The following is a 26699-nucleotide window of genomic DNA, read 5'->3' as shown; positions in this document are numbered from 1 at the left end:
GCTCTCTGACTCGCCCAGTGAACTCCAAGCTCTGGGCTCCAGATTTTCCAAGTTCTCCAGCTTCCATCTTGGCCACTGACCTCAAATACCCTGAACTAGAGAGAATGCTCTCCATTTCGAAATGTATATATGGCCATCCATAGTACGTGTTTGATCTTGAGGCACACATCTATTAGCTTCTCTTCCTTATGCTAACACAAGTTGTATCGGCCAGGTAAAGCATGGGAAACCGTTGCATTCATGGGAAACCAGGAACAGAGAAAAAGAAGGAAAGTGGATTCTTGTAGGAAGGTAAACAATGGAAGGGAAGAAAACAGTGAATGGACACTGGAATCTTGGGAATGAATGATACTCATTGTACTCTAAAGGTTCAATGTGAACCACATCGGTAGAACGTAAGACTCTTAATCGCAGGGTTGTGGATTTGAGTCCTACATTGGGCACAAAAATTCCCGCATTGCAGGGGGGTTGGACTAGCTGATCCTTGTGATCCCTTCCAACTCTACCATTCTATGATTCTATGGCATTCGTACCCAAAGAGCCTTTCCCAATGGTCCCTGAAACATTCCATAAGTAATTGGCACCTGACCAAAGACTCCATGGACCTCTGCCTCATGGTTATAGACAAAACAATGCTTTGGATTAGCATATAATCCAGAGACATCACCTTGCCAACAAAGGTCCGTATAGTAAAAGCTATGGTTTTCCCAGTAGTGATGTATGGAAGTGAGAGCTGGACCGTAAAGAAGGCTGATCGCCAAAGAATTGATGCTTTTGAATTATGGTGCTGGAGGAGACTCTTGAGAGTCCCATGGACTGCAAGAAGATCAAACCTGTCCATTCTTAAGGAAATGAGCCCTGAGTGCTCACTGGAAGGACAGATCGTGAAGCTGAGGCTCCAATACTTTGGCCACCTCATGAGAAGAGAAGACTCCCTGGAAAAGACCCTGATGCTGGGAAAAATGGAGGGCACAAGGAGAAGGGGACGACAGAGAACGAGATGGTTGGACAGGGTTCTCGAAGCTACAAACATGAGTTTGACCAAACTGCGGGAGGCAGTGAAAGACAGAAGTGCCTGGCGTGCTCTGGTCCATGGGGTCACAAAGAGTCAGACACGACTAAACAACAACAATAAGGCTTTGTTTTGTTTTCTTTCTGCATGTTAACCCTAATCTCTCTTTCACTGTTTGCTTTCTAGGCCATGGAAAAAAATGACAGGGGATGGGAACCAGGAATGAAAGATCAAACTTTTTAAAAAGCAGAGGTGCCCAAGATATTCATCAGCTTCACAAAAGCTAGAAAAATGTCCTGGCAGGCAAGAGAAACAACCGAGCAACTACAGAAAACATGGCATCCTGGATAATCTGAGGTTTTAGGAGTCGAAGGCAGATCTGTGACTTGACTCCTGAAATTATGGATGGATGGATTTATCTTAGCCAGCCCAGTTGTGTGCAAAATGAGTAATAATGCATCAGAAAATTATAGTTCCACCAAAGGAAGACAGCAACTATACCATGGGAAAGGTAATAAAGGTCTACTCCTTCCTTTTCTAGAACTTTGTTGACCTTTGCTAAACTACGTCCTTTTCTTTGCCCTTCCAACCAAAATCTGACACAAGTCATGGAATTTTTTTCCTGTTCCTTTGTCTCTCTTTTTTGCATTGAACAATAGCTTCTTACGTGATGGTCGGCGGAGGCGTTCCTGTTACCGGGCAGTCCAGCTCCAGGGAGCTGTGGAGAATCACAATATAATCTGTAGATTCATTCTCCCCTTCCATACTTGGTGGCACTGGAAAGACAGCAAACCCAAAGGCACAAATAAAAGTACTGTCAGAATTTTATTTTATTTTTAAATGGTTTAAAATACTATTTCATGGTCCATCCTTTCATGGACGATTCAAAATTTCATTGGACAAGAGATGGTTTAGAGCTTATCCTTTTTACAGCAATTTTTTGCTAGCACAGAAGCATAAAAATCAGCACAAATTTCCAGGCAGCATCAGTCCACCAACCCCAAAGCCTGCAAGTGGTGCATAGTGATGTAATGAAACATGCCACTGAACTTTAGACAATAAAACCATTGTTAAATGAAGGTTTGGTTTAAAGAAACATGTTAATGAGGAGTTGCTAAATCTCCCGGTACTGTCTATTGTTCCCCATCAAAAACAAAATCCATATGTCAGACAAATGGAGAGGGACAGTCCATTACAAATTTAATATAGAGCCTATATAGGTAAAGGACCCCTGGATGGTTAAGTCCAGTCAAAGGCGACTATGGGGTTACAGCGCTCATCTTGCTTTCAGGCTGAGGGAGCCAGCATTTGTCCGCAGACAGCTTTCCGGGTCATGTGGCCAGCAGGACTAAACTGCTTCTGGTGCAATGGGACACTGTGACAGAAACCAGAGTGCACAGAAACGCCATATACCTTCCTGCCGCAGCGATACCTGTTTATCTACTTGCACTGACGTACTTTCAAACTGCTAGGTTGGTAGGAGCTGGGACAGAGCAACAGGAGCTCACCCCATTGTGAAGATTCGAACCGCCAACCTTCTGATCGGCAAACCCAAGAGGCTCAGTGGTTTAGATCGCAGTGCCACCTGCATCCCTAGAGACCATATAACACCAGTCCTGAAAGACCTACATTGGCTTCCAGTACGTTTCCAAGCACAATTCAAAGTGTTGGTGCTGACCTTGAAAGCCCTAAACAACCTCAGCCCAGTATACCTGAAGAAGTGTCTCCACCTCCATCGTTCAGCCCGGACACTGAGGTTCAGCTCCGAGGGCCTTCTGGCAGTTCCCTCACCGCAAGAAGTGAGGTCACAAGGGAACCAGGCAGAAGGCCATCTTGGTAGTGGCTCCTGCCCTGTGGAACGCCCTCCCATCAGATGTCAAGGAAATAAACAATTATCCGACTTTTAGATGACATCTGAAGGCAGCCCTGTTTAGGGAAGTTTTATTGTGTTTTTAATATTCCTTCGTGAGCCGCCCAGAGTGGCTGGGGAGGCCCGGCCAGATGGGTGGGATAAAAGTAATAAATAATAATAGTAATAATAATAAATCACATAAAGAAAAAAAAACAGTACTATCCTGGTGCCATCCAGATGTTTTGGATCACAACTCTCATTATCCCTGACCATTTGCTGCACTAGCTGAGGCGGACGGGAGCTGGACACCAACAGATGGAAAACAGTAGGTTGGGGAAGGTTGACGTAAGTGAAACTCGTGGAAATACCTGGTTGGCAGCGCAGGTTAAATAAAAAGCTTAAACTCTGCTTTTACACACCTAGGATTTCCACATCATATTTGATTTCCTTCTCTCCTGCGATGCTGGTAGCCACACAGACATACTGGCCATCATCAGCCTCTCCAGCATTCATGATTTCCAGCTTCCTTCCACCAGACACAATGTGCAGGTTGTCGCTGGCTTTCACGGGAACTCCATCCTTCAGCCAAGTCAACAGAGGAGGTGGGTTGCCAGCAGCATTGCACTCCAGCACCAAGGAACTGCCAGAAACCACCTGCTTGTTCTGGATTGCTTCTGAGTCGCCCTCAAAAACTGGAGGAACTGGAAGGAAATGGAGAGGAAAGAGGTGACCACTCAAAAATCCAAGCCACTATCTAATTAATTGGTTTGGTTTAAAGGTAACGAAGGAATTATCTTGTGTGGCAAAACCATGGTTAACAAGATGCACTTCAACCCGGACAGTATTTTCAGGCTGGTCAATGCCACAAAGCACCGTATTTTTCGCTCCATAAGACACACTTTTTTCCTCCTAAAAAGTAAGGGGAAATGTCTGTGTGTCTTATGGATCGAATGTGTGGTCCCTGGAGCTGAATTGCCCAAGGGCAAAAATCAGATCATGCTTTTTTTTTTTAAGAAACAGGGAAGTGGGTGTTGAAACAAAGCCGCTGAGCAGCAGATCAGCAAGCGATCGGGAGGGGAGATAAGGGACTCTAGCAATAAAGGAGGCTGCCTGGGAGGGGGGAGGTAAAAGCCCATGGATCCTCAGGATTTTTGCATTGGGTCACCCCAAATTCACCATCAGATCACATAGCATGTCCATGGCTAGAGCCTGCACCAAAAAACACAGGCATCCATCGTTTGGTGGCAATGGCGCAAAAACGTGGTTACAAAGCACAGATCCACATGGATTCTCAGGATTTTTGCATTGGGCTACCCCAAACTCACCATCAAATCACATATCACGTCTGTGGCCACAGCATGAACCACAAAAATCATACATCCACTGTTTCTTGTTTTCCTCCTCTAAAAACTAGGTGCGTCTTATGGTCAGGTGTGTCTTATGGAGTGTCTTATAGGAGCAGAGGCCTATTTGCTCAAACACCATCCCATTCTCATGGTGGTCAACCAGATGGGTTTGAGAACCCCATAAACAGAACCTCTGGACAGCACCACTTGTGTTCCCCAGCAACTGATACCTACTGCTTTTGTGATATCAGAGGTAATATATACCTGTATACCTGAAGGAGCGTCTCCACCACCATCATTCAGCCCCAGACACTGAGATCCAGCGCCGAGGGCCTTCTGGTGGTTCCCTCGCTGCAAGAAGTGAGGTTACAGGCACAGGGCCTTCTCGGCAGTGGCGCCCGCCCTGTGGAATGCCCTCCCATCCATTGTCAAGGAAATAAACAACTCTCTGACTTTTAGAAGACATCTGAAGGCAACCCTATTTAGGAAAGTATTTAATGTTTGATGTTTTATTGTGTTTTTAATATTCTGTTGGGAGCTGCTCAGAGTGGCTGGGGAAACCCAGCCAGAAGGGCGGGGTATTATTTATTAATTTTATTATTATTATTATTATTATTATTATTATTATTATTATTATTATGAAGCCATCATAATGACTAGCAGCCACTGATATCCTTATCCTCTATGGGTCTGCCTTTATAAAAAGGGGATGTATCTAAAGCACAACATGGGAGAGGAGGTAGGAAATGGAGCCCACTGGTTTTCCTTGAGACTAGAAGTAATCTGCACTGGGAGAAAACTGACCGAGGAGGAGATGTTTCAGAGGCGATGTGCAGGCAGGGAACGGGGCAGGGTCCAGCTCCCCCACCTCTCCTTATGACCCATATTATGCTTAAAATAAGTCTGCCACCCTCTAAAGCTTTCTATATCAATTTGGCTCAACCCTCAACCAACTGAAAACCTGAGTCTAAGAGCAGATAATAACAAGCCAAGAAAAGTCAAGGGGAGGCAGTGGCGTAGCGTGGGTTGTCAGCACCTGGGGCAAGGCAAGTAATTTGCACCCCCTAACCCGTGGATTTGCGCCCCCTAACCCTAACCCCCAGATGTTGCGCCCGGTGCGGCCGGCCCCACCCCCACCCCCCACGCTACACCACTGAGGGGAGGCCCAGATTGGCTGGACAGATCAAATTCCAGTTTTCTGACTGCATGCCGAACAAATACGTATGTTCTTTCTCGTCTCCTTCCTACCGTAGACATCCACTAGGAATATTTTTTCAGCAGTCCCAGCTATGTTGGTTGCCTGGCAGCTGTACTTTGCAGAGTCAGAAACTTGCGCACGAGGAATCTGAAGGAATTGTCCCCTGTCCAGGTAAAGAGCTTCTGGGCTAGACGCAATAGGGCGTCCATCTTTATACCACGTTATGGTAGGAGCTGGGGCTCCCCTTGTCTCACATTCCAGCTTTAGCACACTGTCCAGCAACGTTGACACTTCAGTGGTAATGTTTCCGCCTTTGATCGCTGGTGGGACTGTTTTCAGGGAAGGAACAGGAGGAGAAAAAACAGTAAAAATCAAGATGCAAAGAAGAGGAAGAGTCTTAGAACACAAAAGGAAGCCAGAGCTTAATTATGACTTGGTTTTAAAGGGCTTTCAGTGGACAAATTGTTTTCCCCACCCCACAACGGCAAAAACAAAACAAAAAACATAGTGATGTAGTTTCCTCCACCCGCCATCTGTAGCAGCAGCATCTGGGAACAAATTTGCCACAATAGTTTTTGCTGGTCAAACGGGCTCCTAATGGGAGAAACTAGCAAGAGACAGGGAAAAATCTAATTGGAACCGTCTTCAAAATATAAACTCAGATATGAAGTGTTTGTGAACACTCTCATTTGCTCATTGCATTAAGTGTTGAAACAAAGTTTAGACTAAAGCATGGCATATGCTTCAAAATATATAAACTGTTAACTATTACAAAATATAATCCACTATTGCAAAGTACTTAAAGCGTCTTGCAGTCAATAAATGGGGGTGCCTCTGATGTTTAGATAGCAACCTGTATAATAACTTTGAATTTGCTTTCAAACCCATGCTGAAGGTTTCTCTGAATTGCATAGCACTAATGTCTGTCATAAGGGACGCGGGTGGCGCTGTGGGTTAAACCACAGAGCCAAGGACTTGCCGATCGGAAGGTCGGCAGTTCGAATCCCCGCGACAGGGTGAGCTCCCGTTGCTCGGTCCCTGCTCCTACCAACCCAGCAGTTCGAAAGCACGTCAAAGTGCAAGTAGATAAATAGGTACCGCTCCGGCGGGAAGGTAAATGGCGTTTCCGTGTGCTGCTATGGTTCGCCAGAAGTGGCTTAGTCATGCTGGCCACCTGACCCAGAAGCTGTACGCCAGCTCCCTCGGCCAATAAAGCGAGATGAGAGCGGCAACCCCAGAGTCGGTCACGACTGGAACTAATGGTCAGGGGTCCCTTTACCTTTTTAATGTCTGTCATATCCTACAAGATTCCTTCCCAAAGGCCCTTTGATCCATGTTTGGGTGTGTGAGAGAAAAACAAAAGGAGAAAACATATCCCATGTATTTTAGAGAGACTGCATGCACATTCAGGACAGGGATTCTTGCACATTATCCTGGTGAAACCATCTGTCCAAACACAACAGATGCCTTCCTGGGCATACAGGCACCGTTCCATTTTATTTCACCCAGGGTAACAGAATGGTGAAAATGGAGTTTGCTGAACAATGTGGATCCTGCAGCCTAATTCAAACAGAGGGGGGGTTTCAGAGTTGAAGAAAAAACATCCATGTAAATCAATAATAAAATGAACGGATTGCTTCACTGACACTCAGCCAGCCATTGTCAGCCACCCCCACACATCAAAAAAGCAAAATACTATGGGGCTCAGATTGGCTAAGGAGAGCCTTAACTTTCACCCTAGACACCCTTTGTGCCTTCCCTCAGGAGACTCGACTCATATTTTGAGAACCACAAGTAACACTTCAACACTGCGCTGGTTTCAGCATTCCTTGAAACCCAGAATAATTCCCCGTCCTCTGGAGGCCACAGCTTATGTGGATTCCTAGCCAAAAACAATGTATGTAAACTAATCATTTGCAGATGCTCCTGCGAGACACTGCGAGCGACATCCACTGCGCACACAACCCAAACCCTCAATGAGTAGCTTGACTGCTGGTGGAGGTAATGTTGGCCTGCCAATGTAAGCCCCGCGCTGCCAAACAAGTCGGTTGATTGCAACCTGCCAACACCCCAGGTTCCAAGATATCAGTCAAAATGGCACTTTAAAGATGCGAAAGGCCTAATAAAACAAACACTGCTGGGGCAGGGGTGTTGCATGAATGACGGGTGACCTCCCGTCTAAGATCTCTTCAGGCAAACATTTTCCAACCTGTTACAAAGCGGGCTCATCTGACCTGTCCATCATTTTGATTCCAGTATCCGTACCTACGGAGATCCTGGGGCAGTGGTTCTCAACCTGTGGGTCCCCAGATGTTGTTGGACTACAACTCCCATCATGCTGAGCTCTGGATGCTAGCTAAGGGTGATGGGAGTTGTAGTTCAACAACATCTGGGGACCCACAAGGTGAGAAAGGCTGTCCTGGGGTCTCTTTGAGCCTGTTATCAACACAGACGGACAGGAATGATTTAGTTTCTACGCAAAGAGGAGCTCTGCACTGCGCTAGATCCAGAGATGGGGAAGGAATTTGGCTCAGTTTGCATTTTAATGTGAACCTGTTAGGAAAACATTCTTTAAGAAACAGATAAAAGTTCCTGGAAGCTTTAAAGAGGGTTCCAGAATTTTCTTTAGTGTGCAGGTGTGGCACTCTAGGCTTGATTGGTGTCAGCTGGAGGTGCAAATAAAGGGAGGAAGTTGCAGGCTGCAATTTCTGAACGATGAAAGCACACACACGTACGCTGACAACAAGTTTGGAAGTAAGACAACGTGTGTTGCTGATACTGAGAGTTTTGCTGTGTCAGGATTGTTAATTACTGGACTGAGATTATACGGTGCTGGAGAGATAAAGAAGGAATGTAAATAGCTTGTATATCATAGTAACAGCAATGCTTGTGCAACGAGTCAAGCAATAAAGAAGCTCTTGACTGTGAATTTGAGTATGACTCCTGTTCTTGTCCTCTGCCTCCAGAGAAAACTCTGCTACAACCAGTAAGAAGTGGTTTTACCGAGGTGCCACCAGACAAGCAGGAAGCACAGGAGAAGTGTGCGGGTGGTAACCTCTAATAGAACCAGCCCGATATGCACTACAACTCCCATCATCCCTGACCACTGGTCCTGTTAGCTAAGGATGATGATGGGAGTTGTAGACCCAAAACACCTGGAGGGCCGAGTTTGCCTATGCCTGGGCTACAACATGAATACCAAGTCTTGACTGCCCATAGACTGAACAACAGCATTAGGACCACAACCTTTTAAAAATAGGTTTTTGAAAAACCTGTTCACTGTAACTCATGGCGTAAGATAGAGTTAAAAAGTTAAATGCAGCTTAGAGGACTCTGACCCTCCCTTAGCGTGTATCTGTTAGCTGGTTTTGTCATCACTGCCATGCTGGTTTGAGACCATGTAAAAAGCCTCTGTCAATGTTTATCCTTTTGTGCTCAGTCACTTGGGAGCTGGATTATTGCATCAAAAACATACCCTCAGATTGAACCATGTAGGCAGACATTTTACATGTACCCAGAAGACGTGGGTGCAAGTACAGAGTCAAAGGCAAAGGAGGGGAGGGTTTTGTTAGTCTAAAAACGTCCCTTCAATTTAAACAGAAATGAAACAAATCCAGTGGAAGAGGGGATTTCAGTTTGCCTCTCTTTTTCACTTACTATCCTCTTCGAAGGCAGACAAGTAAACAACTGATTAAATATTATTATCATTTCTTGTCTAGGTCTCACACCCACCCTCTGAACGACTGTCTGAAGTTGGGGTCAAAGAGTCTAGGAAAGGTAATTGGATATACTGTCCCATTCAAACCTACATCGTCTGCCCTGTTTTATTTTGAACGCCCAGAACATGTGGTCAGTTTGCATTGCACAGACTGCCCCCACACCCTACACAGATTATTCACTTTTTTTCTCCTTTTCGGTCTCTTGTCTGTTTTTGTTCTCTCTCCACTCCGATGCAGGCTTGATGTGCAAGATCTCTAATGACCTCCTCTTAAAGCATTCTGGCAGTCTATCACAAGTTTCCTGTCTCAATTATTACATGAGATTCAAGTTGTTCTGCCTGGCTTCTGTCAGGGCTAGACAATAATTACAACCCCCACATAGATCTCTGCTACGTTTTTTCTGCCAGCCTTCCTTCCTTCCTTCAGTTCTGCTCACAATCTATGCCCTGGAGAATGTCTGCAAATTCTCTACTTATGCTGAAATTAACTAAGAAGTGAGGTCAAGCTTTCCTGACAAAGATCCCTCATCAACTCCTTCCGAGATAAACTGGTTCAGTAAAAAGAATCGCCTTACCAATCTGGCAGTCTTCAGGCACTTTTAACAACATATGTTTGATTGTTTCATTTATGAAAGACTTCCTATGAAGCATCTCAAAGCAAATACCCAATAAAGAATAAGGGGTTTCTGCTGGTTCAAAAGCTGGAGAGGGGGGAGGGTTTTTTGGAATCTTGGGTGCAACGAATAAGAAAACTTTAAATTTGTTAATAACCTAAAATGCATTTGCACGTGTGTGTGTGTGTGTGTGTGTGTGTGTGTGTGTGTGTGTTAGCCGGGGTTAGCAAGAGTTTCCACTGTTTTCCTTCCCAAAACAAACAGAAAAGATTTGCTAAAATCATACATTTGTAAGTTACTTACCATGGATTGTGAGTTTGAGTTCCTTAAACTGTTTGCCAGCAGAATTGGCTGCGCTGCACTGATAGCGCCCTTTGTCTATTCTCCGAGCACTCTTAATGTGCAGGATCTGGCCTTCATCCAAAACCTCAATATTAGGATCCCCTAAGAAGAGGGGCCTGGAGGGGAAGAAGTAAAAAACACCACCACTTCTGTTATACTGTGGGTGCACACAAGCCACAGTGAGTAACCTGGAACTTATTTCTGCATAAACATGCCTAGGATTTCTCTATGTGCAGTACACCACTCCTTCAACTCATCAGCATTGGGTTATTGTAACCAAACGGGTGTATCCAGCTGGGATCCCCAAACTGATGGCAAAATGAGTCTCCCGCCAATGAAATGGGGATCATGGAATATTTAACAGTTCCCCCCCCCCTTTCATTCCTCTACTACCACCTCCATTGCTGTTCTGAAAGGTCCCCCCATCTTCTAAATCAGATTATTCAGGGGACATGCAAGGGCAAGGGGAAATTGCCAAGCAACTCCATTATTCATTCATTCATTCATTCATTCAGCCTTTATTGGCATAATATCAAAATTTAAATGATATACCTATTAAGATATACTACAATGTCACTTCCAGATGACCTTTTTATGGAGCGCTAATTCCCCTTTGGTTGCACCACGTTTGTGGGGAGGTTAGGCATTTTCATTCCAAATGCACATTCTAAATGCAGTTTGATATGTTTACGGAGCAGAGGACTGCACCAGAACATTTTAGGAAATATGAAAGCTAGTGAATATCTAAGTTCAAAGTCTGTATTTTAGTCCGGAAGGTATGGATCAAGTCACAGTTCCTACTGAAATCTGCACAGATCTGAGTTCCCCGTGCATGTCCAGCCATAACCCTACTAGGTCAACCTGCTGCACATCAATGGTGTGTCTGCATTACAAAATTCAAATCAATGTGGAAATCTACTGAATTGTCACAGCGCCAACAAACCAAGGAACTGTGGAAGCTGCAGTTCTAATCAGGAAGCTAGGGATCAGCAAGCAAGTCACCCTTAGGGTTTCACTGAACAAAATCACATTGTTCCAACATTTAAATCTGGCTCATAATAGTTTACATTTGTTATGTAAAGGGACCCCTGACCATTAGGTCCAGTCATGACTGACTCTGGGGTTGCGGTACTCATCTTGCTTCATTGGCTGAGGGAGCCAGAGAACAGCTTCCGGGTCATGTGGCCAGCATGACTAAGCTGCTTCTGGCAAACCAGAGCAGCACACGGAAATGCCGTTTACCTTCCCGCTGGAGCGGTACCTATTTATCTACTTGCACTTTGACGTGCTTTTGAACTGCTAGGTTGGCAGGAGCAGGGACCGAGCATCGGGAGCTCACCCCGTTACGGGCATTCGAACCGCCGACCTTCTGATCGGCAAGTCCTAGGCTCTGTGGTTTAACCCACAGCGCCATCCGCGTCCCTTTATTTGTTATGTAGATGTGCCCAAACAATTTGAAGCCACAGTCTGACAGCATTTATTCAATTCTTAAAGTTCTTAACTCGGGATCTCCTTCCTTGGGGGGTTTGAAGCAGAGATTGGATGGCCATCTGTCATAGATGCTTTAGCTGAATTTCCTGCATTGCAGAGGGTTGGACTAGATTCTATAAGGGAAAAATCTTTGACCCCCCCCCCAGGTGTTCCTGAACCACATTTCCCATCAGCTCCAGCCGGCATGGCCAATAGTCAAAGTTGATGGGAGTTATGGTTTGACAACATCTGGAGGGCCAAATGTTTCCCTTCCCCAATTTTAACAATCTGAACCTGTGTGCAAATCAGCCCAAAATGGTGCCAAAATACCCCAAAATAAAGCATCAGGTAACAGCTACCGGCAACGTTCTACACTGTACAGATTTCCAAGTTGCAGTTGCCATTAGAATATCCACTTTGGCCACTGGCCTGCATTACGAAATGCTAATGCTATTTGTCCAAGAATATTTATATACTCATTTTTGTTGTCCAACTAACATTTGTACTGCCAAGTTCAATCCCCTTAATGGGCTTTTCCTGGAAGATGTGTAGTTCAGAGGCTCAGAATCTCAACTCTGCAGTATACTGTGCTGGAATGTAACTCTGCGCATCTGTAAAAACATTTCACCTTCTTCTCTATTCGGCTGAACAAATGAAATAATAGGCTTGATCCACTTGCAATGTCTCCTGGGGTCACTCACATTCATTTCATTAAGGCTTCCATTCACAAGTTTCCAATACACTGCTGTTCATGTGGCTGCTTTTTGAAAAGATATGAAAATGACATCTGTAGATTGATCTTAAAGCCGTGAGAACCTGCTGTCTCAGTTCACACAAAGCCTTGTTTCACCCTGGAACTACAAATGTCACAAGAAGGTATGGTCTAGTACCTGACTTCAGCAGGTTTTTATATTCCTAAAAGCCTTCATGGCGTTCATTTACTAAAGCTGAATGGCTGAAAATAATGCTTTGGAATACGTCAGTGTGTCTGCCAAATCAGTAGATGACAGGTAGAAGAGGAGCTTCCCTGGGCTTTGTGATTACATTTTGGGGGAACATGAGTTACCTTTTGCTACAAAATAAAAAAATGCCTTCCAGTAGCACCTTAAAAAGGTAAAGAGACCCCGGACCCATTAGGTCCAGTCATGGCCGACTCTGGGGTTGCGGCGCTCATCTCGCTTTATTGGCCGAAGGAGCCAGCGTACAGCTGTACATGTGGCCAGCATGACTAAGCCACTTCTGGTGAACCAGAGCAGCGCACGGAAATGCTGTTTACCTTCCCGCTGGAGCAGTATCTATTTATCTACTTGCACTTTGACATGCTTTCGAACTGCTAGGTTGGCAGGAGCTGGGACTGAGCAACAGGAGCTCACCCCGTCGCGGAGATTCGAACCTCCAACCTTCTGATCGGCAAGCCCTAGGCTCAGTGGTTTAACCCACAGCGCCACCCATGTCCCATACCAAGTTTGTTAATAGTATGAGCTTTCATGTGCATGCACACTTACTGAACTGGGCATATGAGCAGCTTTAACTTTTATCTGGGCTTGCCCACACCACAGTTTATGTGAATTTAAAGGTGATTATGTCTCTACCTTTTCCTAGGGGGGGGGGGGGAATCCCTTTCATCCAAGTGCCAACCTGCACCCCTCCCCCCGCCAAATTTAGGTTTTCCCAAGAAATCCCATAGAAGAAGAAATTCCAATTTAAACTGCATGTTACTCGACTGTGAACACACTGAAGCACATTGTGTGTAGGTTGTATCTTTGTTTTGATTTTCATGTGCTGCAGTCTGTCACCACACTCCCTACTTTGTTTTGCTTCCATCAGCCCAAAGGAAAGGACGCTGCCTGCCTTTTCCCAATCACGTTCACATTTTTTTGTTTCTTTGTTTATTTTATGGGAGCTCTTTTGACCAGAACAGCTCTTGCACAAAACAGCTGTATTAAAAAGAACCGGTGCTGTTTTTTTCTAGGAAAAAAGAGGTGCTGGAACTCACCACGAATGCCTCACTTGTTCTGTTGGAATGGCAATGGTGCCCACCTGAGAGGTGTCAGAACTGAGTTTCGATGAGTTCCAACAAAGAAAGGAAAAAAGAGGACTGGTGTGCAGCCCAACTGTATCTGTGTACACCCATTTGGGTGGCGCTGTGGTTTAGACCACTGAGCCTTTTGGGCTTGCTGATCAGAAGGTCGGCGGGTCGAAGCCCCGCGATGGAGTGAGCTCCCATTGCTCTGTCCCAGCTCCTGCCAACCTACCAGTCCGAAAGCACACCAGTGCAAGTAGATAAATAGGTACCACTGTGGCGGGAAGGTAAGTGGCATTTCTGTGCACTCTGGTTTCTGTCATGGTATCCCGCTGCTCCAGAAGCAGTTTAGTCCTGCTGGCCACATGAGCCAGAAAGCTGTCTGTGGATAAACACCAGCTCCCTCGGCCTGAAAGTGAGATGGGCGCTGCAACCCCATAGTCGCCTTTGACTGGACTTAACCAGGAAGTTAGATTATCCTCCACCAGGGCCAGGGCCTTCTCAGTGATGGCTTCAACCTGGTGGAATGCTCTGTCCCATGAGACCAGGGCCCTGCAGGATTTAACTTCCTTCCGCAGTGCCTATAAGGCAGTGCTATTCTGCCTGGCTTTCAATTTGAACTTAGCCTGATCTTTTATTCCCCTTCCTTCCTTCCCTCCCCCTCCCCTTTTTATGAAGATTACCCGCTCTGGGGTCCCACAACTAATTCTCCCCTGGTCTCCTCGCTGGCCCAAATAGGACTAATTTAGCCAGCTAGCCCTAGTGATCATCTAATGTTTATTGGATGGATTTCCCCCCTAAATTGATTTTTGATTTTGTTGTTATTCACGTTTTATACCGTATTTTATGCTGCTTTTTTGTAGCATCAATTGTTTTAGCCGTCCTGAGCCTGGTTTTCTGAACGGGGAAGGGCAGGGTATAAATAAAAATGTATTATTTATTATTATTATTATTAACCTTCCAGGGGTCCTTTACGTTTACGTTTACTTTTACCGTCATATTAACAGGAAGACAACAGTTCCTCATCTCTCTTTACTATCTTGCATCAATGTAAGAACGGGCACTTACTTTCCATCTTTGAACCACTGGATGATGGGGAGAGGAATACCACTAACTCTGCATTCCAAGGTGGCATCGTGGTTGAGGACGACGGAAACTTCGCTGGATGTGTCGGCACCTCTTATGGTGGGTGGGACTTGGTGGGAAAGGAAACAATGAGAACCACTAGTCAAACAGGAGGAGGAGAGCAGTTAAACAAAATGTATCACGCTCCCTAACTCTTATAGATGGGGCTGGATCACATCGAAAGAAGAAGCAACAAAAATTAGTAAGGGCCAAGGTTAAAGCTTACTGGGAAATGATATATAATGAAATGAAAAGGATGTTTAAAATAGCCTTTGTAAAAAAAAAAAAAAAACCAACCCCCACCCCGAAGCTTTTCTTTTGGGAATTATAGGGAGAGAACAACCTAAAATGTATAGAAATTTATTCATGTATGCTACTACAGCGGCAAGAATATGACTTGCCCGAAAATGGAAAGAAGCAGAAGTCCTAGCAAAGGAAAAATGGATACAAAAACTTATGGAATATGCAGAAATGGTGAAACTTACCGGAAGAATAAGAAATCAATATCAGTTTCAAAAAAGAATAGAAATGGTTTATCAAAAATTTACAGATAAATTGCAAATAGATAAAAACATTGGCAGGATTACTGTAACAATGCAGTATGTATTTAAAGAAGATGAATAAAGAAGCAAATTAAGTTAATTTGGATATGAAAAGAAGATATTAAAAACAAATTTAAGGGACCGCAGAAAGAGGGGGAAGGAAGTCAAGTTTTGAAATGCCAAAATGATTGTAAAATTAGTGAAATGTATAAACTTGAAAAGTATAAAGAAGAAACAAAATTAGTAAGGGCTGCAGGGCACTTAGATGCCATTATAAAAAGAGGCAAGGAAACCTGAGTTAGCATTAGGTGCCACACCACTGTTCTATAACTTATGCTTATATTAAATGTCAGCTATACTTGAAATACTAAAGGCTACTTTTTCAAGATTGCTATCTTTAACAATACCAACCTTGCACATCTACATTGAAGAATTTTTCTGAGCTCCCTGCTATGTTGGTGGCTTTACATGAATACAGTCCAGCATCATCGGTTGCAGCTTTAAGAAGTTTCAACAGCTTCCCATTGTTCAAAATCTGCAGAGTGCTGCTCTCCACCACCTGAAAACAATCCAAGAACAACTAATTCAACACCTGCCAGGTATAGCACCTGAATCATCTAACTTACCCACACCATTTCCTGGGCCTAATTAGGCCAGTCATACTTTAAAAGTATTCCTGAAAGTTATAAAGCGTGATCTGCAATTAGGAGTCATGGCAGAGGGTAAATAATTTTACAGGTGGCAATAAATTATCACTGCGATCTTCCAAATCTGAAGAGGCAGTTGTTTCCTTAACTAGTTTTCTACTAGGGCAAGGATGCAGGCAGCAGGACTGGGAAAATCACTATGGCCCAGAGCTATAAAAACCCTTCCACTCTTGCAGCCCATCACATCATGAGCACAAGTGAAAAACTGATTTACCGTATTTTTCGCTCCATAAGACGCACTTTTTTCTTCCTAAAAAGTAAGGGGAAATGTCTGTGCGTCTTATGGGGCGAATGCATGGTCCCTGGAGCTGAATTGCCCAGCGGCAAAAAACAGAACATGCTTTGTTGTTGTTGTTTTTTGAAAAAGGGAAAGGCGTGTTGAACCAAAGCCGCTGATCATTTGACGATCAGGGAGAGAGATAAGGGCTGCTAGAGGGAGAGAGAGATCAGGGAGAGAGATAAGGGCCGCTAGAGATAAAGGAGGTTGCCTAGGAGGGGGGAGGTAAAAGCCAATGGATCCTCACCCCAAATTCACCATCAGATCACATAGCATGTCTATGGCTACAGCCTGCAACAACAAAATCACGCACCCACTGTTGCCTGGGGCTGCAATGGTGCAAAAACATGGTTACAAAGCAGGGATCCACATGGATCCTCAGGATTTTTGCATTGGGTCACCCCAAATTCACCATCAGATCACATGTCTGTGGCCACAGCATGAACCACAAAAACCATACATCCACTATTTCGTTCCGAATTATTTTTTTCTTGTTTTCCTCCTCTAAAAACTAGGTGCGCCTTATGGAGCGAAAAATACGCTATATTGTTCAATACCTACTTCTCCAAACATTGAAAAGTTTCAGGGTCACAGAGTTTATCCAGGTTTGCATTGCTTTGGAAGGACGTCACTGGAGACCTACTAGGCAATATTCGACTTGTTAACACCTGTCCCTCTCGAGAGACAATGGAGTACGCCTCTAGGGGTGAAGTCAGGGCACTGCATTAGCAGCACTGAAAGGACCTCCCTGGGGCACAAGCCTGGGCAGTATGTACGGAGGTCCTGAGCTGCCCAGATGACAAGACTCCCTTCCCTTGGCTGTGTGTACCAAAAGAATGTAGCTGGAACCAGCTTGGCTGCAGGGGTTGCCAAAAGGAGGAGTACAAGGTACCACCTAACCATCCTAGGGACTTCAGATGAGTTTTACTCCTTAGCCTTTCGTTCTCCTGGAGAACGAAATGTTTGTTTTACAACATTCTGAAGAGAACATACTCAACTGCCAGGCATCTTGCTAACATCTTGCACCTAAACACCATGACATCTGTCTTAAGACATCCTCACAGGGCCAATTAATGACCCTGTTTGTCACCTGACAAAAATATATATGGATTTGAATACCTATAGTCTACTTAAATTTGTCCACAACTGGACATATTTGCTGCTTGATGGTCAGTTGTACGCAAGGGCATGGGCACTCTATACCCAAAGAAAAATCAAAATCCATATCCAAGAGTAAGGAGCAACTTGCAGAATAAAACATGCAGAAGAGCTTAATTTGCATTCGTATTTACACACAAACACACTACTCAACCTGGCTCCAAGTCTCAGGCTTCCAGGTAAATGAGAACATTGGGCAAGCATGAAAATAACAGCAGGAACATAGGTAGGTAGAGTAAAAGACAGGGCAGCAGGGGGGAGAATTCAGGGAACACTCTGAGCCACTAGAGTTATACTTCTTAATTAAGAAACGACTGTTTTCACCAAAGTACAGTTCTTTGCAAGGGATTACATGGAACGCCCATTGTAATCATTAAGCCACACAGCAACCTACCATTTGAAGTATAAACACTGCTTAAATATATGAAACACTCAGTCCAAATCTATCAGAAGGAGACAAGCATCACCAAAGAGCAGTTAGCAAAAAAATTACAGAGTTCTTCCTGAAAGCTTTCAGGAAGCTTTTACTGGGGAAGAGGAATTAACTTGGTTGGGTTTTATTTATTTTACTTGTAGGGTGGGGGAGAATAGACCACACCTATACATACCTGAACATCAGCTTTGTACCAAGTGATGATGGGAAATGGGTTGCCAGATACCTCACAAAACAGACTTAGGGGCTGATTAATAGTCACAGATGCATTTGTCACCTTGTCCTGATCTCTGATTTCAGGTGGAACTGCAATCAAAGAAGCTGAATAAATACTTACGTGAACATTTGGGTGCTTGGTTTTGCTTTTTTAAAAAACATATTATTTTATTAACTATTTATTCATTTCATAAAATTTATACACTGCTAAATTGCAAAAAAAAACACACCCTCAAAGCGGTTCTTACAAAATATAACACTGCAAAATCAAGAAAGATTTACAACCCTGCTTCGAAGCAAACAAGACTATAAATACTAAAACAGATTAAAATTACCTCAACTTACTAAGTATCTGCGTAGAGGTAAAGGTAAAGGGACCCCTGACCATTAGGCCCAGTCGTGACCGACTCTGGGGTTGCGGTGCTCATCTTGCTTTATTGGCCAAGGGAGCCGGAGTACAGCTTCCGGGTCATGTGGCCAGCATGACTAAGCCGCTCCTGGCGAACCAGAGCAGCGCACGGAAACACCGTTTACCTTCCCGCCGGAGCGGTACCTATTTATCTACTTGCACTGGTGTGCTTTCGAACTGCTAGGTTGGCAGGAGCAGGGACAGGGCAACAGGAGCTCACCCCGTCACGGGGATTCAAACCGCCGACCTTCTGATCACCAAGTCCTAGGCTCTGTGGTTTAACCCACAGCGCCACCCGCGTCCCTTAAGCATCTGGGTAGGCTTGTCTAAACAGGAACATTTTTAGCAGGAACTGAGAAGGCTACAGTGAAGATGCCTGCCTGATCTCACTAGGCAGAGAGTTCCAAAGGGCAGACGCTGCCACACCAAACAACTGAGTTCTTACAAATGCAGAACGGGTATTATGTGGCACCTGCAGCAGTGCCAATTCCACTGATCGAAGCGGGCATTCTTGTCTTTTTTATTATTTAGCTTCCACTCACAGTGAAGTGTGCCCCCACCCCTGGGGTTGACATTTATTCAACTAATACCAAAAACCTAGTCAATTTGCAAGCAGAGCCTTGTTTTTGTTTTTTTAAAAAAAATCAATTTTGAAGTCAATTGAAAGAATAAAATAAACAACATTTGTAAATATAGCATTAGGTAAAAAGGTAAAGGTAAAGGACCCCTGGATGGTTAGGTCCAGCCAAAGGAGACTATGGGGTGCAGCGCTCATCTCGCTTTCAGGCTGCGGAAGCCGGCGTTTGTCCACAGACAGCTTTCTGGGTCATGTGGCCAGCATGACTAAACCGCTTCTGGTGCAATGGGACACCGTGGCAGAAACCAGAGCACACAGAAACGCCATTTACCTTCCTGCCACAGTGGTACCTATTTATCTACTTGCACTGGTGTACTTCTGAACTGCGATGGGTTGGCAGGAGCTGGGACAGAGCAACGGGAGCTCACCCCGTTGTGGGGATTCAAACCGCCGACCTTCTGATCGGCAAGTCCTAGGCTCTGTGGTTTAACCCACAGCGCCACCCGCGTCCCTATAGCATTAGAAAGATATTTGGTGCTTGTTTACCATGAACTTTCAGGTTGTAAGTTTTTTCTGTGCTTCCAGCTTCATTGACCGCAACGCAGACGTATTCTCCATTGTCATATGGTGTGACTGAATCAATAACCAGCAAGGTGCCATCTTCCAAGATTGAAATGCCAGGTTCATTTCCAGTTAGCTCCTTGTTATTATGCAACCATTTTATCACAGGCTTTGGGGTACCTGCAGAGAAGGACAGAGCGTGCTATACGTGGCTTCAGAAATTTTGCTTTAAAAAAGGAAATACTTTAATAATAAGGTTTTTGGGAGTCTTCAATGAAACACAGGCCAGTAATTTAACTGACACAAGCCCTGTATGGAGACAACAACAACCCAAGAACAAAGCACTAGATTGTCTAACAATGCACTTAGATTGTATATAATTTTAATTAAATGTTCTGCTTTACAATTTAAAATACTCATTTTTACATCCTTAAGATATCAATGACTTCCCTTCTTCTCTTTCCATGGTTCATTTTGCATATCACAAATCCCTGCATATTTTACCAAAAAAAAACCCCTATACCATTCAGTATTCCATTATTGCATCCATCAAAACTTGTTTACACTGTTGAATTTATCTTAATGCTGCCAGCGTTTTCATCTGTACACAATTATTTCCCATATATTCAATAAACATTTCCCAATCTTCTTTAAACGTATGTTTTCTTGTTCTCTTATTCTATATGTTAAGTCTGCAAGTTGTGCATATTATGTCAACTTAAGTTCTCATTCTTCTTTAGTTGGGACCCACAATGCACTCCTATTGAACTATGTCAGCACACCCAGTGAATTTTTAAAACAATTATCTGGGTTTTCTTCCACTCTACCAGGAGTAGCTACTGGCAATGTGGCAGAGAAGATGCCTCAGGTTTCCAAGAACAATTGCAGGAGATTCTAGTTACATGAATAGCATTGCATTCCATACCTTTGGCTGGACATGGGAAGGCAATTCGTTCCTTTGCTACCTTTTCCTGCAGTGGAGTGTTGTACGGCGGATCAAGTGTACCTACAGTAGGAGGTTCTAAAGTGAGGGAAGGAACAGAAATTAAATATTGCGTCGCTTGATTTCCCAAAACGTGTAAGTTTCTCAAAATTCTGTTTTAAAACTCAGAAATACGAATTAATCTGATACAGTGGCACCTCAGTTTTGGATCATCTCTGTTGACAAACGTTTTGGTTTTCAAACGCTGCAAACCCGGAAGTAAATGCTTCAGTTTTTGAACATGCCTCAGAAGTTGAACATGAAACATGAGCTACTGAGTTTTTGGTTTGCGAACGTTTCAGAACTCAAACGGTCTTCCAGTATGGATTATGTTCAAAAACCGAGGTACCACTGTATTCAAATTACATAGTTTCATTCCTACTTTTTAAAACACTTTAAAAAATATGAAGGTTTGATTTCATTCTCTGGGTAGCACATTTGGTTCCTCATTTCACTTCACATGGCGACTAGGGGTGCACTAGAACTTTTCAGTGGAAAAAAGCCACACATTCTCCGAATGTGGACAGTTAAGTCCAGTCAAAGGCGACCAGGGGGTTGTGGCGCTCATCTCGCTTTCAGGCTGAGGGAGCAGGTGTTTGTCCACAGACAGCTTTCCGGGTCATGTTGGCCAGCAGGACTAAACCACTTCTGGCGCAACAGGACACCGTCACAGAAACCAGAGCGCACGGAAACGCCATTTACTTTCCTGCCAGAGTGGTACCTATTTATCTACTTGCACTGGCATGCTTTCGAAATGCTAGGTTAGCAGGAGCTGGGACAGAGCAATGGGAGCTCACTCCGTCAAGGGGATTCGACCCGCCGACCTTCCAATTGGCAGGCCCAAGAGGCTCAGTGTTTTAGACCACAGCACCACCCGTTCTCTGACTGCCACATTCTCTGAATGCAAACCACATGTGTCCGCAAGCCTGGCTTTTTACCTGAGGCTTGAAACACACCTTTGTGTCTATTAGGAAATGGTCGAGGGGAGAAGCTACCACCTGCTGGGCCAGGTCAGATTCTGGACGGCCCAACTGTAGCCCAGCTTGCCTCTGGTCAGATATGAATTGGACTTGGACTTATTTGACCATTTATTTGACTCTTATGCTGCTTTAAGATATCTACCCTTAAGGAAGAGAGTGGGGTATCTAAATAAATAAAAACACACAAAATAACCTCCAGAAAGTAGCCGGTGTTTGCAAACCAGGGTGAAATTGCCCATGTCTGATGTTACAGAGAGAGTGACAATTGCACTACTGAGGATATACAGATGAGAATTTTAAAATGCATCATTGAAAGCTTGTTTAAGACTATGCTGGCAGCATATATTAACTACACTGGAGATGTCAGAAACTTCAGGCTAATCTCTCATGCATTCTTTACTAGTGTAAATCTGAAGACTGCCACATGTGTCCTTGTAGCTAAAAGAATTATCCAGAGAAAGTAGAAGTCTGCAAGATTCCTGTCATATGCCGTATTTTTTGCTCTATAAGACTCACTTTTTCCCTCCTAAAAAGTAAGGGGAAATGTGTGTGCGTCTTATGGAGCGAATGCAGGCTGCACAGCTATCCCAGAAGCCAGAACACCAAGAGCGATTGCTGCTTTCACTGCATAGCGATCCCTCTTGCTGTTCTGGCTTCTGAGATTCAGAATATTTTTTTTCTTGTTTTCCTCCTCCAAAAACTAGGTGCGTCTTGTGGTCTGCTGCGTCTTATAGAGCGAAAAATACGGTACATACTGGCCAAACAAGCTCCCTCTCACTTCACTAAGAGAGAAAATGATACTGTTGAAACGAAAAGCTTGAACAAGATACCCGAGTGTCTCATCTCATGTTAAAAAGTTGAATCCTACTCAGATGGAATACATATTTTTTTTCTCACATACTTCTTGTTTTGTGCTACTGCATACTAAAAATGAAAGGGACAATCCATTACTGTGCTAACATTTTTGGCTCCAACGCTATAGTACCTTGAACGTGGACCATTATCTCAGCTTCATCGCGGCCGGCAATGTTACTTGCCACGCATTTGTAGATTCCCGAGTCTGATATCAAGACTTTGCTGATTCTGAGAGCCCCGTCTGAAGAGGCGCCATATTGCCTGTTGTCTACCAAAATGGGATTTTGGTCTTTAAGCCAAGTGATCGTTGGAGGTGGGATCCCATGTGCGTTGCAAGGTATATCGATTCTGGAACCAGCTTTTGCTTTCATCACTCGAGGTCCACGTTGTATCTTTGGAGGAACTAGGCAAAGTGAGTTAGTTAGTGCTGACACAGAAAGGTTTTATCAGATCATTCAGTAAGATATGATCGATGGGAGTGCAGCACCTGGCCTCTGTCGGGATCTCCGCTTGGCCAAGCTGATAAAGCTCATTTTCTTCCCGAGCCTTCAGAATTGCCTCCTGACGTGTTTAACGACCTGGAGCCTTTGATGAGGCTCCAAGGCACGTCCTCCCAGCAGAGCATCAAAACAGCACGCGGAAGTGATGAGATTTATGGCTACATTGCTATACTTTATTTTCTAGCTACGCAGACAGCTAAGAAATATACATCCTCTCTCTCTGAGAGCAGAGAGCAACGGAACAAAGGAACAAAGGAAACAGGAAACCACTAACGTCACATCCCGTCTCCTTTCCCGTGAGACTCCAATAGTGTGAAATTGCAGGAATGTAAACAGAGTCCTGTGACTCCACCCATCTGCACAGTGATAAGAACAGAAACTAACATCCTCCCCCTTTCTGTGAACACCACTGGGCAGCGTGTCAGTACAATCTCAGTACAAACCCAATTTCTGTACATAGGTACAGTGTTCATCCTTCGGAACAACCTTGGACAATAAATCAGCAGGCATGTAGGACACCGTTATGAGTCCTTTCTGAACACATTCTCTAGCATGTTGCAGCTTCAACTGCAAGTGCTTCGTGCTTTGCTTAAAACTTTCAGAAGTCAGCAAAACTACACATGCTTTGTTGTCCTGATAAACCTGGATTGGACAACCTCTATGTGGCTTAAAGACTTTGAAAATTAACGTAGAGCACCCTCTTAACTATCAACCCCAGCTAGCATGGCCAATGGTCAGAGCGGTGGTCCAGAAACATCTGGGGAGCCATAGGTTACCCATCCCTGTTCTTAACCATACTGATTGTGAAGCAAATTCCAATTGATAAAGCACATAAAGAAGCATAAAAAGGTAAACATAAAGGGACCCCTGACCATTAGGTCCAGTCGTGACCAACTCTGGGGCTGTGGCTCTCATCTCACTTTACTGGCCAAGGGAGCCGGCATACAGCTTCCAGGTCATGTGGCCAGCATGACTAAGCCGCTTCTGGCAAACCAGAGCAGTGCACGGAAATGCCATTTACCTTCCTGCCAGATAGGTACCTATTTATCTACTTGCACTTTGACGTGCTTTCAAACTGCTAGGTTGGCAGGAGCAGGGACCGAGCAATGGGAGCTCACCCCGTCGCGGGGATTCAAACCGCCGACCTTCTGATCGGCAAGTACTATGCTCCGTGGTTTAACTCACAGCGCCATAAAAGGGCAGAATTATTTAGGGCAGAATTCAATGTTGTGTTTTTAACATCGTTCCATCAGCGCAGGCATTCCAGCTTCCCAAACAGAACCATATCCCCTCTCCTCCCCTTGAATATAGAGGAGGAGGAGAGGATGCAGCTGCCAAGGCCCAGTCCTTGTGATGTGCTAGCTCTGAACTGCAGAGAGCAGAGAGCCGCCTTGGGCGGGAAAAATGGGGGAGCAGAGCAGAACACAAGGAGTCTTCATTTTATACACTTTTATCTCCCCACCCCCATTTTATGTTGTTATTTCTATGTATATTATGCTATGGCCGCATGACTAATGCAATAAAATCATTATATATATATATATATATATATATATAATGCTTTTTGCATGCATGTCTAATCTTGCCCCTTTCTCCCATTTATTAATAATAATTTTTTAAAATGGGATTAAGGGGTTTTCTCAGGATAGTGGAGGGCTTGTATGCTGTGTCCCGTTGGTACAAATGCCTGTGGGCAGGAGAACAAAAAAAGGGGGGGAGTTGAGGAGGGTCAGTTGGAGAGCAGTGAGAAATGCCCCTATTTTCCCCCAAGGTATGTTGGCAGGTCTGTGATTTTGTGGGTTTCTTTTTTTTTTTTTTGTACTATAATATTTTATTAGTGTTTTTTTTAGATGTATCATTTTCAACAGTAATTAAACATGCTTTTACATCTTATTCAAATTTTGGACTTCCATCAACCCTGTCTGAAAATTTTCCAATCTAATCTCTCAGTATGCATTTCTTATCTTCCCCATTCCATTTCAAACTCATAACCAATATCTCTGTCTTCTTCTATTTTGTAACACTTCGTATATTTCTCCTTACAAAACTTCTTGTAGTCCTACTAGCGTAATTTGTTGATTACAGATTTTGTGGGTTTCTTTGGCGTCTGGAAAAGCTGTTAAAGATTCCTGCTATACTGCACTTTCTTTCCATTAAGTTTGGATTTGTGGAAGAGGACATTCCAACAGACTGTGCCCAAGAAACCTTATGGTGTCAAGACCCTCCTAAAAAATATGGGAAGATTCTGGTGCCAGCAACTGAATGTACGTCTAGATTTTTTTTTCCCCACTGACTCAGAAAGGACTCTTACTGCACTCTAAACAGCTTACCATGTACATTGAGCTTCACTGACTGTGTCGCATTCCCGGCAATGTTTGTGGCTACACAGAGATACATGCCACTGTCTGAAACCCGTGTCTCTGTGATCTTCATTGACCCTGAAGGGAGGAAGGTGTGCCTGGAAAGAAACAGGAAACAGATATGACTATATAAATATTTACCATGAGGGGGAATGCACGTTGCTGAGATATTAGTAATGAATACCACATGCTAAACGGCATCTGTTCAGTATTATTTTTTGCTCAGATTGGCCCGGTTTTCACCTAACTGTGCTTGTGATCTGTCTTCCTTCTTCCTTCTACATATCTCGAGAATGAAGTAAGAGACTGAGAACAACCAAAATAAAAATTCCCCTTTTAAATATGCCATGCCATCCAATCTATGGAGAAGTTAGTGGGTTTTTCTATCGTGCTTTTACACTTGAGGAAGTGTCCCCCAGCCCAGCCCATATATCATTGCATGGCATGTTCACTGAAAACAGGAATTGAGGGACCTCCATTGGAAGTAAAACTTTCCCGGTCCAGAAACAGGTCCCTTTGGGTGTTAGCCTCTGAAGGAGGTGTACCAAAATGGCTGGGCACAGGGCCCACCAACCATAAAAACCCCAATGTTCCCCACTCCTGTTTGTGGGCAGCTGAAACGAACTGTATAACCTTTCCAAGAGTAGCTTGATATTGCTGCTGAGTGCACAACAAGCATGCACAAGACCTATAAAATCTTTGGAGAAAAGCACATTTCGAACAATATCTGTATTTCGGCTCACATATTGTTTTGGGAAACACAAATTACATAAAGGTAAAGGTAAAGGACCCCTGACAGTTAAGTCCAGTCGCGAACAACTCTGGGGTTGAGGCACTCATATCACTTCACTGGCCAAGGGAGCCGACGTTTTGTCCGCAGACAGTTTTTCCAGGTCATGTGGCCAGCATGACTAAGCCGCTTCTGGCAAAACCAGCGAAGTGCACAGAAACGCCGTTTACCTTCCCGCCGGAGCAGTACCTATTTATCTACTTGCACTGGCTTGCTTTCGAACTGCTAGGTTGGCAGGAGCAGGGACCCAGCAACAGGAGCTCACCCCGTCATGGGGATTCGAACCGCCAACCTTCCGATCGGCAAGCCCTAGGCTCAGTGGTTTGGACCACAGCGCCACCCGCAAATTACATAGGCTCACGTTGAAATGTAAACTGAACCAAATTTCTCCCCCATCCCTGGTCAGAAGAAGTAACAGACCATATATTCAATGTATTCTTTGAAAAGGAGGGATTCTCTATGTTAGTAATAGTCTCCATGCTTATACGTCATCCTAAAGTCATTAATGCTGATTTACAACAAATCACTATACTGCTACTAACAGCAAAGCAGTGTACTGCAGAAAAAAAAAGAAAAAACAGAAATCTTCCTACCATAACTTGATTAAGAAAAACATGGCAAACTATATTAGCGATAAAACACACATATGAGG

General features: G+C 44.2%; 1 protein-coding gene across 1 annotated transcript in view; it reads right to left on the bottom strand.

The window, feature by feature from the left end:
- Positions 1-26699, bottom strand: part of HMCN1 (hemicentin 1) — a 302952-nt gene that overhangs the window by 144705 nt on the left and 131548 nt on the right. The window contains exons 23-33 of the mRNA XM_083743631.1: positions 25228-25355; positions 22528-22800; positions 20506-20601; positions 19566-19760; positions 17993-18123; positions 15654-15801; positions 14644-14770; positions 10044-10198; positions 5459-5737; positions 3284-3565; positions 1680-1788 (exon numbers count right to left, since the gene is read on the bottom strand). Of these exons, the coding sequence (XP_083599757.1) occupies positions 1680-1788; positions 3284-3565; positions 5459-5737; positions 10044-10198; positions 14644-14770; positions 15654-15801; positions 17993-18123; positions 19566-19760; positions 20506-20601; positions 22528-22800; positions 25228-25355 (1923 nt within the window). The remainder of the gene's footprint in view (positions 1-1679; positions 1789-3283; positions 3566-5458; positions 5738-10043; positions 10199-14643; positions 14771-15653; positions 15802-17992; positions 18124-19565; positions 19761-20505; positions 20602-22527; positions 22801-25227; positions 25356-26699) is intronic.

Source organism: Podarcis gaigeae (assembly GCF_964106915.1).
Source record: "Podarcis gaigeae genome assembly, chromosome: 6".
NCBI classification, from domain to species: Eukaryota; Metazoa; Chordata; class Lepidosauria; order Squamata; family Lacertidae; genus Podarcis; species Podarcis gaigeae.
This window is presented reverse-complemented; position numbering and strand designations above follow the sequence as displayed.